The sequence below is a fragment of the Phascolarctos cinereus genome, unplaced genomic scaffold (genome assembly GCF_003287225.1).
Source record: "Phascolarctos cinereus isolate Bilbo 61053 unplaced genomic scaffold, phaCin_HiC Scaffold_4;HRSCAF=312, whole genome shotgun sequence".
Lineage (NCBI taxonomy): Eukaryota > Metazoa > Chordata > Mammalia > Diprotodontia > Phascolarctidae > Phascolarctos > Phascolarctos cinereus.
The window spans coordinates 130183564-130196973 of NW_027555847.1; the positions used below are offsets into that span (position 1 = coordinate 130183564).

The 13410-nt window shown below is 45.4% G+C and overlaps 1 protein-coding gene across 1 annotated transcript; it reads right to left on the reverse strand.

Moving 5' to 3' along the window:
- Nucleotides 1–4628: 4628 nt before the first annotated feature.
- LOC110221844 (tryptase-like) lies at nt 4629–10334 on the reverse strand. The gene is made up of 6 exons (XM_021006508.1): nt 10296–10334; nt 9698–9746; nt 8693–8852; nt 7263–7519; nt 6569–6714; nt 4629–4793 (listed from the first exon to the last, which is right to left on the reverse strand). The coding sequence occupies exons 1-6, from the start codon at nt 10332–10334 to the stop codon at nt 4629–4631; spliced, it is 816 nt and encodes a 271-aa protein (XP_020862167.1).
- Nucleotides 10335–13410: the final 3076 nt, after the last annotated feature.

Below are 13410 nucleotides of genomic sequence, written 5' to 3' on the forward strand. Positions count from 1 at the left end.
CCGCCATCTTGTCTCTGTCCCCCTGGCTATCTTTCTACCTCCTTTCCTGACTGCCTGCTTGTTTACAAATTTATTAAAAGAGAAATACTTGGAGCCAAGATATTTTGACCCTAAGATGGAGCTGAAATTCCCAGGAAACCTGCAAGATTCGGTGAGGCCTAAGGCCTGGAACTGTATTCCTTATAAAACTCTAGTTCTCCAGCATAAGGGAGGTGATAATCCCATAGTCCTCTTCTTGTGAAGACCATATTTAGAGTACTGTGTTCCATTCTGGCTGCGACATTGAACACTGGCAAGAAGGAACATTTCTAAAGAAGGAAGCCTAGGAGGGTAAATGGGCTCCACATTTGATCAGCTGAGGATGTTTAGCCTGGAACCTAACAGAGTTATTACAACTTATAATTAGAGTTATATAGCAGCTTCAAGGATTTAAAAGGTCAGAAGTGACTAAACATGTTTGACGTGGTACCAGAGGGAAGAACTGAGGCTAATGTGGCAAAAGGATGGAGAATTATAGGGAGCCAGATTTCTGGTCAACAAAAGGGAGACATTCGTAAGGAGAAGAGCCATTGGAGAAACACCTTCCCTATTTTGGGAAGCTCTTCTATTTAAGTAGAAGAAACATTTACATTACATTAAGCAAAAGAAACATTTACAACAACTATTTTTTTTATTTTTGTTTTTTTCCTGCATTTAAGTTTTCTTTAAGTATAACCACTGTTGCATAGTAAGCATTCAATATTCTTTTTTTTTTTTTTTTGTAACTTTTCCCAGAAGGTTCTGCTCTCTCACTCCCCTTACTCTGGGATAATAGCTGTTTCTTCCAAGGTCATTCTCAGAATAATTATCAGTTACTAAACCTGTCTTTACTGAGATAGCAGCTGCCTCCTAAGGTTGCTGAATGTGTGTTATCCTTAGGCTAATTTTGAAAAAGTGCCCAATCTTATCTTGGGCCTCCACCTAAGATAAGAGCCACCTGTTCTTGGGGTCAGTGGAGTTATTGAATTTATCCCAGAGCTGAGCTGCCTTAAAGACAAACCATGAATTCACAAGAGACTGTCATTAGCTCAGTTGCACATACCCTGGGCGATTAACGCTCCCAAATATTCAAGGTCAATCATGAAGATAATCTTTTACTGGTAAATTGTGGAGAAGTGTAGCTTTTTCTCTGTGTAAGCAAAAATTCACCCTGTGACAATTGTATGGATGCTGATGCTTACATAGTGCGTGGTTGGCGGAGGACTCAACAGGCCAGTGGATTGTACCCCTCACCTGGAAGCAAGTAACCTGAGGGGATCCTGGCAGCTTTCATGTTCCCTGCATTGGCTGTCCATCTTTAATCCACTAGCTGAAATACACACTTCAGTAAAACACATTGGAATATATGTGGGTTGTAGATTGGCTTTTGTTTTCATTTTTCAGTATTGTAGAAGTAGAGTTTATCATATAATTATTCATTAGAGACATTTAGTGTTAAACATGGGAGAATGGGTAGGGGAGAATGATTATCTCTTCAAACTTTGGAATTAGCCCCTTGAGTCTAGGACATCGAGGTAGTGAGTTCTCTGGCATAGGGGGTTTTCAAGAATGGATGGCCATTTATCAGTGATGTCAGATATGGCTTGGACTAGATGACCTCTCAGTTCTCTTCCAATTTTGAAATTCTAAGATTCTATGATTATAAGTAGAAAATACTGCTACCAGAGGCCTCTTGAGAGGTTATGGAATGCTGGAAGACATAGACTTTCTATTTTTACTTTTTCCTTCTAATTTTTTCCTTCAAATAATACCTCCTCTAGGAAGCCTTCCTTGATTACCGCCAGGGGAAATGACACTTCATAACTTACCATTATGTTTGTACATTCCTGATGTATTGTATTGTAGCTATGTGTAGAATGCCTTTTTCTCCTTTCTAGATTGTAAACTCCATTAGAGTAGGGTCTTTGTCCTATTTCTCTTTGTATTTCCTAGCACCTAAAGAAAGGGCCTGGTACACAGGAAATGTTTAATTAGTGTTGTTGTTGAATTGAATTGAATTGAACTTGCTTCTGATACATTGGGGTTAGAGGGCCTTCTAAACTAGGGGTTGGTAGCAACTAAATAAGTCTTCTTTCCAGAGAGAGATTTCCCCAGTATTCTGTCTGGAAGCATGTAGCCATGAAAGAGGAACACCACCCTGTATAAAGTACCCTGAGCCTTTATTCCAGGAATGACATCCACATAAGGATTACCGAGGAGACCCATAGTCAGGGAAACCGTCTGCAGCTTTCCACTAGTACTCTGCCCGTCCCACTGGAACAGGTGTGACTGGTGATCTGGCATTTGTCTCCATGGGCTTTTCCTAGCCATGGCCCTGTTCAACTGATTTGTAGACTCAACGCCTCAATCCATCTCCTCTTGGGCCTGCAGTTGGGAGCCAGGCAATTCAGTTTCTTACTTTCTGTATCTCGCCACTGGAACCAGATGGCTCTGGAGGAGAAGGTGAGGCTGGTGACTTTGCACAGCCCTCCCTCACTTCAATCCAATTCACTTACAAGTCATGGCATTGCCTTCCTGGTGTTGTGGTCCTCTTCCAGAACGAAGGACAGGCAGCAACAACAACCTGTGATAGAACGTAAGCTCCTGGAAGGCAGGAACTTTTTCATTTTTGTCTATGTGTCTCTTAGTATAGAGCCCAGCACAGAGCAAGTGCTTAATAAATACTTGTTGAATAAATGAATGAATTTAACGGCCTTTTATCCCAAGGGTGGTCTCAAGGCCACGTATGGCCCTCTAGGTCCTCAGGGTGTGGCCCTTTGACTGAATCCACACTTCACAGAACAAATCCCCTTAATAAAAGGATTTGTTCTGTAAGACTCAGTCAAAAGGCCTAACCTAAGGACACAGATAAAATTAATCCCAAACCCCTTCCCCAAGTTAACTGGAATTCTAGGTTGTATTCTAGCCCTAGACTGTGCCCTAATGTCCCCTTCCCTTTCTTTTCTGCACCTATATCCTCTCCTTCAGACTAACTAGTCTCCTGACAATCCCTTGTACTCACGAGGTTATTTCCCCAAGTGGACTATCCGTATCATAGTCCCTGCTTTAATCAATTCTTCCCCATCGTTTAGGGACCAGGTAAAGACTCAGCCCTTTGTGGGATTAGACTGTTCCACTAGCAACAGGAAAGGGTCTGGCTTATGCTAGAAATCTGATCACAGCTGTTTCCTCAGCATGCCAGGAAGTGTATGTTCCAAGTGGAGGCTTTCTGTGTGATGCTTGTTCTGGGACACCTCCAGATACCATTCTAACATCCAGGATGCCTCCCTGGACTGACCTTTTGTGTTAATTTGTGCAACTTCCGTTGGATCAAAGCCCTTGGCATTGGCACAGAGGAGAGGCATTGGGTCCTTGTTTCTTAGAAGGCAAGGTTCGGTGGGGGTGGATGAGAACTAGCCTTGTGCATAGATAGATTTGGAGCTGGAAGGGACCTTAAAGACCATCATGTTCAGCCAGATTTTACAGATGAGGAAACTGAGGCACAGAGCTGTTAAATAACTTGATCGGGGTCATTGTTGTTGTTTGTTGTTATTCAGTCATTTCGGTCATGTCTGACTCCTTATGACTCCATCGGGGATTTTCTTGGTAAAGATACTGGAGCAAGTGGCCAGAGCACCGGCCCTGAAGTCAGGAGGACCTGAGTTCAAATCTGGCCTCAGACCAAACACTTGACACTTACTAGCTCTGTGACCCTGGGCAAGTCACTTAACCCCAATTGCCTAAAAATAAAAAAAAATAAAGACAGTGGAGTAATTTGTCATTTCCTTCTCTAGCTCATTTTATAGGTGATGAAACTGAGGCAAACAGGGTTAAGTGATTTGTCTGGGTGTCACACAGCTAGTAAGTGTCTGAGGCCAGATTTGAACTCAGGAAGATGAGTCTTTCTGACTTCAGGACTGGCACTGTATTCATTGTGCCACCTATCTGCCCTGTGCCCTGGATCACACAGAACGTAATTGTCTGAGGTGAGATTTGAATTCAAGTCCTCCCATTTCCACAAATTGTGTTCTATCTACTATGCTGCCTAGCTGTCTCTCAGCCTCCAGTCTGACAACGTGATTCTGAGGGTCTTCCTGTATCTACTATCAAGGAAGAAAGCCCAGTGAAGAAGTTAGTTCTCTTTCAGTAGCAAAACACAAGGCTAGGCACAAAGGAAGGATTAAGGGAGGACTTGTTGAAAGAATATGTCCAACCTACTTGTCTACCTTCCATGCCTACTTGTTTCTGCCCTCTTGCTCTTCCCATCCTGACACTCTAATCCCCCAGGCAGGGGATTTGAGGAAGGAGTCTAAGGGTGACTAGTTCTGGCGTTTCCATTTGAATAAGGCTCAAAGTCACCATTGGGAGCATTAAGGAAATACCTGGCTGGAGATGGCTGATTGAGCTGACCGAGAAGGAGGTTTCTTTGTAGACAGTTTAATCACTTTGTAGAAGACAGTGGGCCCCTCCTTACCCGCCCCATCAATAGTCCATTTGCCCTGTCCCTTTTCCTTTCTCCTGCTTCATCCTGTTCTCAGGAAGACCAGCAACTGGAAAACCGTGTCTTGATTCTGAGGTCACCAGGGCTCAGGTGGAAGTCACACTGAATCTCAGGGCTGAGGTACATACTGACGGATCCAGGGGACATAGGAGGAAACCTTGGAGTATACACCTGGAAGTAGTGGTTCAGCACAGCTTCTGATGAAGCTCACCACACCCACCTGGACCCATCTCCTGTTTCTAAGTTGACAGACAAGAGGGCCTCCAGAGTCACCCTAGGAGAAGGAAGAAGACAGGAACAGCGTTTCACAGTTTGCAAAACCCTGCTTCAAACCCCTTTCTGATATGGACAGGGAAGAGATAATTGTATAGAAGGAAACAAGGCTCAGACAGAGGAATGGGCTTCCTGCTGTCACCCTGAAGAGAAGGCACTTTCCTTAGTATTGTAAGAATTGTATTTGGGTCCCACTGCATAAGAGAGTAGGACTGGTTTGGCATGTGCATAGGCTATTGTAAGCTTGTGAGGACCACAGTGAATAGTTCTCCTGGGAAAGAAATATAAGGAATGTTTCCCAGAAGTGAATAGGGTCTTGAAAAATGTGTGAGACTTCTAATCCTTAGAAGGCAGACCCTGGTGAGAGGGACCAGGAAGGCAGTAGCTTTCTGTGGGAGCAGAACCAGGAGTTGGGTGGCAGGTATAGCTAGAAGGATAGGCATTGATTTTCATTCGGGTCAAGAAGGTGTTTGTTTGTGTGGAAGGGATTGGGTTAGATGGGAGCTAAATGGGAGGGATTCTATCCCAGAAAGCTGTCCCAGTGATTTTGGACAGATAAGAGATCTATTAGAGTAAGATCCATGTGTTCTATAATTCATCAATTCTATGCTTCATTTCAGTGTTTGGAGTCTCTGGCAGCCAGGATCCAAGAGAATAAAAAAAGGACTCGAGATCCTCATACCTCACACTCCCATCTTCCCATGCAGTCATTTTAATAGCTGTGATATAATACCAGTTTAGAAACACCAGCCTAAAGACTGGTCTTTCCTTTTTCTTATCTGCTTCTGCATGTAGTCTCAGGGTGGGCAAAAGATTATTAGTAGCAGCTGCAGCCTTCCTCCTTCCACAGTTCAGCTGTCCTGGCTTCCCTGACAATGGATAAATGTGGATTTATCTTATTTCCCTTAAGTGCTAATTAAAATAATTAAAAAAAGACATTCTTATTCTCTATCATCAGATGAGCTAAGGAGAAGGAGGGGATATCTAGACCAGGACTAGTGTAATAGCAGGGAGAGGAGATTGTACCCCACTCTAAAAGCTCTAGGGGTCAATGAGGAGAGATCAAGTTAGGCAAGATAAAGTTAGCCCAAATGCCAAGTGGGTCTGCAGTCTATCTGGTTCTCCTTCTTCAACTGGGATCCTGTTTTTCTTAATCCCACAGTAAATTAGTGGCAGAATCTGGATTAGAGCTCGCATCTCCTGATTTCCAAACCCATCTACCCACAATGCTAGGGAAGGGGTATATGCATAGGTTTTCTCATCTGCAAAATGGTATAGACTTTCTATCAGCTTCACAGGACAGTTGTGAGGAAGGTACCCTATAAATGTTAAAGCATCATATAAGTGGAGGTATTACAACAGGCTTGAATGAGATTAGGCAGATATTAATTAATCATCATTAATTATAAGGTTAGAGGCACTGTGGTGAAGTGACTAGACCTCTGGACTAGGAATAAAAAGACCTGTGTGTGAGTCTGTCTGGAGCCACTGAGTTATTGTGTGACCTTGGATGCATCCTTTCCCCTCTCTTAGCCTCAGTCTTACTGTCACAGCCCATCAGAAAAATGAGGGATTGGACTAGGTGACCTTGAAATTCCATTCAGATTCTGTGGTCTGTGGTCCTATGGACTCCAGGGGCCCCCTAGAGATGGTCTCTCTGTTCCCAGACCTCAGGGAGCTGGAAACGCCGTAACAGCCTAGTACCCCTGGGTCCATTGTAAGTAGACTAAGATGAGAGCTAAGCTTTCTGGTGAAGAGGTATTTGGGGTGACTCACACTGCAGAAGGTCTTACGCTCCCCCGGATAGCCAGCACACAGCATCTCGTTCCCAATGGGCTCTGGATCATAGAGGACTCGGCACATCTGTGTGTCCACAATGTACACGTCTGTCTCTTGCAGTGCATAGGACTGAGGCAGGGGCACTGTGGGCAAGGGCAGGAGATGTGGTGCGTGGGCTCACGATGCAAAGGTCCTCCATGACCAGCATTCGGGGTAGCTGGCACGATGGAGCTCATGCTGGAGCAGGGGCACAGAGCCAGCTCAGAAGCTGTGAGGATGACCTTCTGCTTCCCTATGTTTTATTTCTCTCTCAGGTCTTGATTTCAGAGTGCCTGAGTTTCATAATTATCCTTCACCTTTTCTCTCTGTTGTTTCTAGGGGACCAATGAACTCATACTAGGGTACTGAAGATTGCTACTGTTATACCAAGTCCTTCTTCCAGGGAGATTATACTTAAATAGATGATCTTAACCCAAAGTATTGAAGCTAATGATGGAGTTGTAATCACTATGCTAGGTCTAGGAGGAAGAGGTCTTCCTTTGGGGAATCCAAGGAGGCCTTTCCTGCTGCTGCTCATATCACATCTTATGTGGAAGTGTATGTGGGGGGTCAGGGCAGGGGGAGTCCTGTGCTGTGTCTAAGGGTTTGAATGGATCCCTCCAACCACAGCCCCTACCTTCTTCTGTCTCACCATTTTCCCTGATATTCCCCCAGCCGGTCACCCAGCACTGAGTCCCAGGTGGGGCCAGGGTGATTCGCTGGATGAATTTGGAGAAGGGCACAGGTTGTCTGATCTTCAACAATGCAATGTCTTTTCCATGAAGGGCATCCCCATCATAATGAGGGTGCAGTAGTATCTGACTCACAGGGACTAAGGTGGAATAGCGGGTCTTAGTGTAGAGGAACTGCTCCCCCAGTTGGATCTGCAGGTCCTGGGATTTCAGAGAGCTGTCGGAGGAGAGTAACAAAGTCAGGAAATAGTCAGTAGGCCAAAAAAAAGCACACGTCTGCAGTCACAAGACCTGATATTTATTTGTTATATGACCTTCTGCAAGTCCCCTGCCCTCTATGAGCTTCAGTTTCCTGTAACTCGTAAAATGGGGATAGGTAACACTTAGGTCAGCTACCTTGCAGGTGGCTGAGGAAAGAGCTTTGAGTGCCTTCCAATGCCCTTGTCAATGTAAGTGATTAAAATTATGATGGTGATGGATAACAAACAGATCATAAACTTGTCCTCCTAAAGGAGGCATGACCTCTCGCCAGTGGTCACTGTGGGAGGCTGCAGGTGGATTCCCACAAAGCTGCTCACTCAGGGCATTTTCAAGGAGAAGACTCAGAGAATCTCAGGGCTAGAGGGCCCCAAAGATATCACCAAATCCCACCCATTCACTTTACAGATGGGGAGACTGAGACCCAGATAGGACAATAACGTGCTCAGGGGTCACACAGAGGGTCACTGGCAAAGCCAGGACAAGAGTGCAGATAACCTGACTCCCGGGCCGGGACTCCATCTAGTCGGACCCAGAACCACATTCAGTCAGTAGCCCAAAGGAACAATGCTCGCTTGGATATGTAAGTTCTGCTGTGCTTGTCAGCACAAGGTGAAGAATACTGAACTGGGGGCCAGATGATCCAGTTTCAAATTCCTGCTGTGATACTGACTACTTGTATGACCTTGGACGGGTCCCTTCACTTTTCCAGTTCTCAGCTCCCTTTTCTATAAATGAGAGTGTTGGATGGCTAAGCTCTGATCCTCACTGTGCCTGGCTCCTGGTAACTCTAGTAGGAATTGTGCATGTCTATAATGGGGAACAGAATTTGCCCTTTTTTTGTTTGAAGACAAGAAAAGATGGAATGGAATACTTATAGGTATGTGTGATCTGGAACAAGTCCCCGATCCGTGGCCCTCAAATGAGGGGTAAATGTAAATGAGACGGTTGGATCTGATGCTCCCTAACATCCCTCTCAGTCCCGACATTTTATCATTCTATAATGTCATTCCCATCCCTCCTATTCAGTGATACCTTTATCTAGGTAGGAACAGTTCCTGCTAGGGACCAGCAGCTCATGTCCCTCTCCTCCCTTGCCCTGCCCACTCTGCCTGGGAAAGGGGCAACTCACCTGGACACACAATGGGCAGCAGTCAGTACCCACTGGTGGCCAATGAGGGAGCCACCACACACGTGCTGGCCTTGCTCCTGGACGCTCACCTGCCATGGCCACTGGGCCCTCTGGGCAGCCCAGCCCCCCGCTATGCGAGGCTCTGGGGACATGCCGTTTGCTGCCAACAAACATTATCAGCTGTAAGAGCAGCCCATGAGGCCACCCCACTCCCCCTGATCCCTCTCTATCATCCTGTCTATCCTTTCCTTTGAAGAGGACCCACCACAAGGCTTGGAATCAGGAACCCTGGGTTCCTGATTCATGATATACCCTTTGATAAGTCATGTCCATATTCTGTAACTCATTTTTTAATCTGTCAAATAAAATCATTGTCTTGCCCACTTCAGAAATGAGACAGTGGATGTAAAACACAGGATGTTAAGGCTAGCATCTGTTCTAATCCCCTTATTGTACTCAGGAAACTGAGCCCCAGTGAGAGGAATGAATGTGTTCAGGGTCACACAGCTAGTTGGTGGCAAAACTGGAACCCAGTCTTCTGATTTGGAAGTCCAACATGCTTAGAAAAGCATAAAACCAGGAAACAATGAGAGTGATTTGATTTCTCCTCCTCCTCCCATTCTTCTCCCTCCCCCAGCGAAGACTGACACAGGACAGGTCTGCCTAAACACTTTTTTCCTTTTCTTAATCCACTCTCTTCTGGATTCTGGACTCCCTATGGGTCTACCTTTCCCCTTCCACTCCCCTTCCCCCTCAACACTGCCCATGGTCCTGGGAAAAATCCCAGGGTTTAGGGATAGTTCCTAGGGGTTGGGACTGGAGCCTAGATGAACAGGTGTTTAGGGGATTGGAGGCAGGGTTAGGTGAGATGAGAATGTATGAGGCAGGACATCTGGGCTCCAGATGTGAAGCCTACTCCTATAAATTGAAGAGCAATATCTATATCCCTTCAGCACAAGGACTTAGACCTTGAGAGTTAACCTAACTGATTGGAGTCATAATTACCTTTTTCCCCAAAGAGGAGAAGACCCCAGAACAGTAAAGACAGTAGCATCTGGAGGGGGAGAGGAATCAGAGATGAGTGAGCCAGGATCTACTATGGGTCCTCCTCTGAAGCAGTGGGTTTAATGGATTTTATCCTGTGACTTCCAAACCACCACACCAAAGATCCTAACTCTTCCTCCCTCTCCCAACCTGCCACCCAAATGTAACGGGTATGAGAAGCCCCTATTGCCCTGGGTTCTCTCTTGGTGCTACAGTACTTTGAAAGGAGCAGGGCTGCAGAAAGGGCACCCAAGTTTTGTTGCTACCAGCAACCCTGAACAGAACCCTGTAGCTCTTGTCTCCAAAGTCCTCCCCCTTCCCCAACTCACATAGATTCTTCAGAGTTTCTAGAGGAGAGGCAGGGGAAGATCAGTTGCAAGCTACTGGCTGGGAATGGAAGGTCCCACCTCTTATAGAAAGACCCCATGTTGTAAGTCATTAGGATCAAGCCAGACCAAGCCTTTGGAAGGCCATGAGGATCTAGCTTGCTTCTTTGGCTCCCCACCAGCCTCCACTGGCCTCCCCCTCACAGAACTTCCCGTTCTTCTACTCCCTTTACCTGTCTGGGGAAAAGTCCTCTCCACATGAGTATGTCCATGAGTGAGTCTTGCTAGAACTCTCAGGCCCTAGTCTGTACTCTCACTGATAGCTCAGTTAAAATCATTTGGTTCCCTTGGCACCTTGACTTCCCCCTCCTACTTTAGCTCTGTCATTGTTGGAAGCAGCCACCTCTTCTTCCTTGATTGAACAAATGAGATCAAAAGAGGAAGGGTCGCAGTTCCCAGGGGGACTAGAAGTTTGGCCCAGGGTTGAGGCGTGTTGAATTCCTAGGTCATCGTGAGAGGGTCTGAAGAAAGAGAGCCTTCCTTGACTGGGAGTTCTGGGGAGAATAGGCGGCTGAGGATCAAGACTCCTATTAGACTGGAAACTCCCTGAGGGCAAGAACAGCGCTTTATCTAAACTCCAATCCTTGTTCCTTTCTCAGTTCAGTAATTCTCTGCATATAGGGAATGCTTAATGGAAGTTTATAGAATTGAATTGGCCCCATTTTTTTTGTTCTAGATTTTGCTTGTAGGCTCAAAGCCAAGGTGGATTCTGCAGTGTTTCTTGCATGTCATCAAAGTCACAGCCATTTTGCCCTTATCTCCCTAATGGTTGTGATCAAAGGAGTGGGCCTAGGCTTGTGCCAAAGCTAAGTCACTCCCAGCCGGGAAGGGGCAAGTGCCAGCTTTAACCGGCTCATTAGCATTTTCAGTATGAGCATTCACTTCTTGGAAATCAGCAAATGCTACAAACCAGGGCATGATTCATTGTTGTGTGGATTGTCTAGACTTCAGAAAGTGTTAATTATGCAGATTAAACTTTAAAAATGTGTTGTCCATACTTTTTTTTTCCCCAGAAGCTGGTTGTTAAATATTTACTAGCACACTCCTACCTTTTGCCCAAATAGAACAATGGGCAAGAAGACCCAAGGACTCCAGAAGAGGGGCGGGATTGAGGCATAGTGAAGATTCCCTGTCCCCTTCACCCAGCCCTAGGATTCTGTCCACAGCCATAAGCCAGTCACTACCCCCAAGTTATCCCACCTATGCACCCCTGCGAACAGACCGATCCAATCAGATTGTGCCTCTGGGAGGCCATAGGAGGCTAACATGCTGTCCTACCCCACCACCAGCCTCACTTGACCCACCCTCGTGTCCTTTCCTGTCCCCTCCTTTCAGCATTCCTTCTGCCTTCTTCCTCTCACCCCAGCATGCTCTGTTACTTCATTCGTATCAATCAAAAAATTTTTTAATTGCATGCCTACTGGATGCTATGACAGGCCCTGGGGCAGGGGTGGGGAACCAGCAGCCAAGAGGCCCTCTAGGTCCTCAGGTGTGGCCTTTTGACTGAGTCCAAGTTTTGCAGAACAAATCCTTTTATTAAGGGGAATTCTATGAAGTTTGGATTCATTCAAAGGGCCGCACTTAGGAACTAGGAGGCCATAGGTTCCCCACCCCTGCCCTGGGGGATACAAACACATACATGGAACAGCCCCTACCCTGAAAATTTCCATTTTACAGGGTAAACCACAAGGGAGGTAGCATGGTGCCCTTGAAAAAGAATTGGCTTTAATATCAGAGAATCTGGGTTCAAATCTCACCTCTGCTGCTTGCTTATTACTTCTGTGAGCTTGGGCAACTTAGTTAAACTCACATCAGTCTCAGTTTCTTCCTTTGTAAAAAGGAAGTGTTGGATTAGGTCAGGGGTTCTAAACCTGGGGCCTGTGAACTTAAAAATTTTTTTTGGATAACTATTTCAGTGTAATTGGTTTCCTTTTTAATCCTATGTATTTCAAAGCATTCTGAGGAGTCCATAGGCTTTACTAGACAGAGGGACAAAAAAAATTAAGAACTTTTAGATTAGATTGTCTCTAAATCTATGATCCTACATAAATATGTTCAAAATAAGTTGGTTTTTTTTTTTGCTTTTACAGTATCTATAAAATAAATATAAGGTCATTTTGGAGGGTGAGATACAGTAGTTGGGAGGGAACAGTAACGATTTTTTGCAGGAGGTGGCATTTGAATTGAAATTTGATGGTAACTAGTAGTTCTAAGAGGCAAAGGTGGAGAGGGAGGGCATGGTAGGCATGGGGAAGGATCTGTGCAAAGTCACAGAAATGGAGGGCTGTGTGTGAGGGGCAGCAAGAAGGCCAATTTGGCCAGACTGAAGAGTGAATGAAGGGGAGCAATGTTTTAAAAGAATGGAAAGTTAAGTTAGAACCAGGTTGTGAACCCAGTGTTGGCTTTAAATGCTAAGTAGAGAAATTTGTATTTGAATCCAGACGTCATAGGAAGTTATAGTCTGGGACTGATCTGTATTCCTCTCACATCATCCATCTGAGTCCCAAAATGCCCATTGGGAAAAGAAGCTTCTGCTGACCCATGCTCTGGAAACCAGGCACTGGATACCTCTATTCTATTTTTTTTAAGGCAATTGGAGTTAAGTGACTTGCCTAGGGTCACACAGCTAGTAAGTCTCAAATGTTTGGTCTGAGGCCAGATTTGAACTCAGGTCCTCCTAACTTCAGGGCCAAAGTGCTATCCACTGCATCACCTAGCTGCCCCATGGATGCTTCTATTCTAAAGCAGAGCTCCAGTCTGGGGGCTAGAAGAGCTGGGTTCTCATCCCAGCTCCAACTTTCATTTTCTGTATGGCTTGAGACAGGATATGGCCTTTGTCTAAATCTGGATCAAGGGACTGCATTCAGCTTCCACTGTGTTTTATGTGTAATTGAGAAGGGAAGAGGATTAAGGAAGGTCCAGGAGTGTCTGAACAGACTCCTAACCACTTCCTCCTTATTAACTCTGGCAAGTTCTGAGGGTTGGAAGGAAGCCAGGAGTTGAGATGCCTTGCTGGCATTTTGGGAGAGAAGTAGAGATAAGGAGAGGAGAGGAGAGAAGTGGAGAAGAGAGAAAAAAAGAGGAGAGTTAGAGTGGAAAGGAGAAGAGAACAGAAGAGAGAAGAGAAGAAAAGAGAAGAAAAGAGAAAAGGAGAAGAAGAGAGAAGAGAAGAGAGAACAAAAGTATAAGACAGGAGAGGAGAGAAGCAGAGAGAAGAGGAGAGCAGAGGAGAGAAAAAGAGAGAAGAGAGAGGAGATGAAATGTGAGGAGGAGTGGAGTGGAGAAAGG

What these genes read in the sequence shown, in the direction of transcription:
- LOC110221844 (XM_021006508.1), bottom strand. Translation starts at nt 10,334, where the DNA reads ATGGACATACTCATGTGGAGAGGACTTTTCCCCAGACAG. An exon ending in GAGGACTTTTCCCCAGACAG is followed by an intron (nt 9,747 to 10,295) that starts GTAAAGGGAGTA and finishes CTCCCCCTCCAG; the next exon opens with ATGCTACTGTCTTTACTGTT. An exon ending in GGGGAATATCAGGGAAAATG is followed by an intron (nt 6,715 to 7,262) that starts GTGAGACAGAAG and finishes CCTTGCCCACAG; the next exon opens with TGCCCCTGCCTCAGTCCTAT.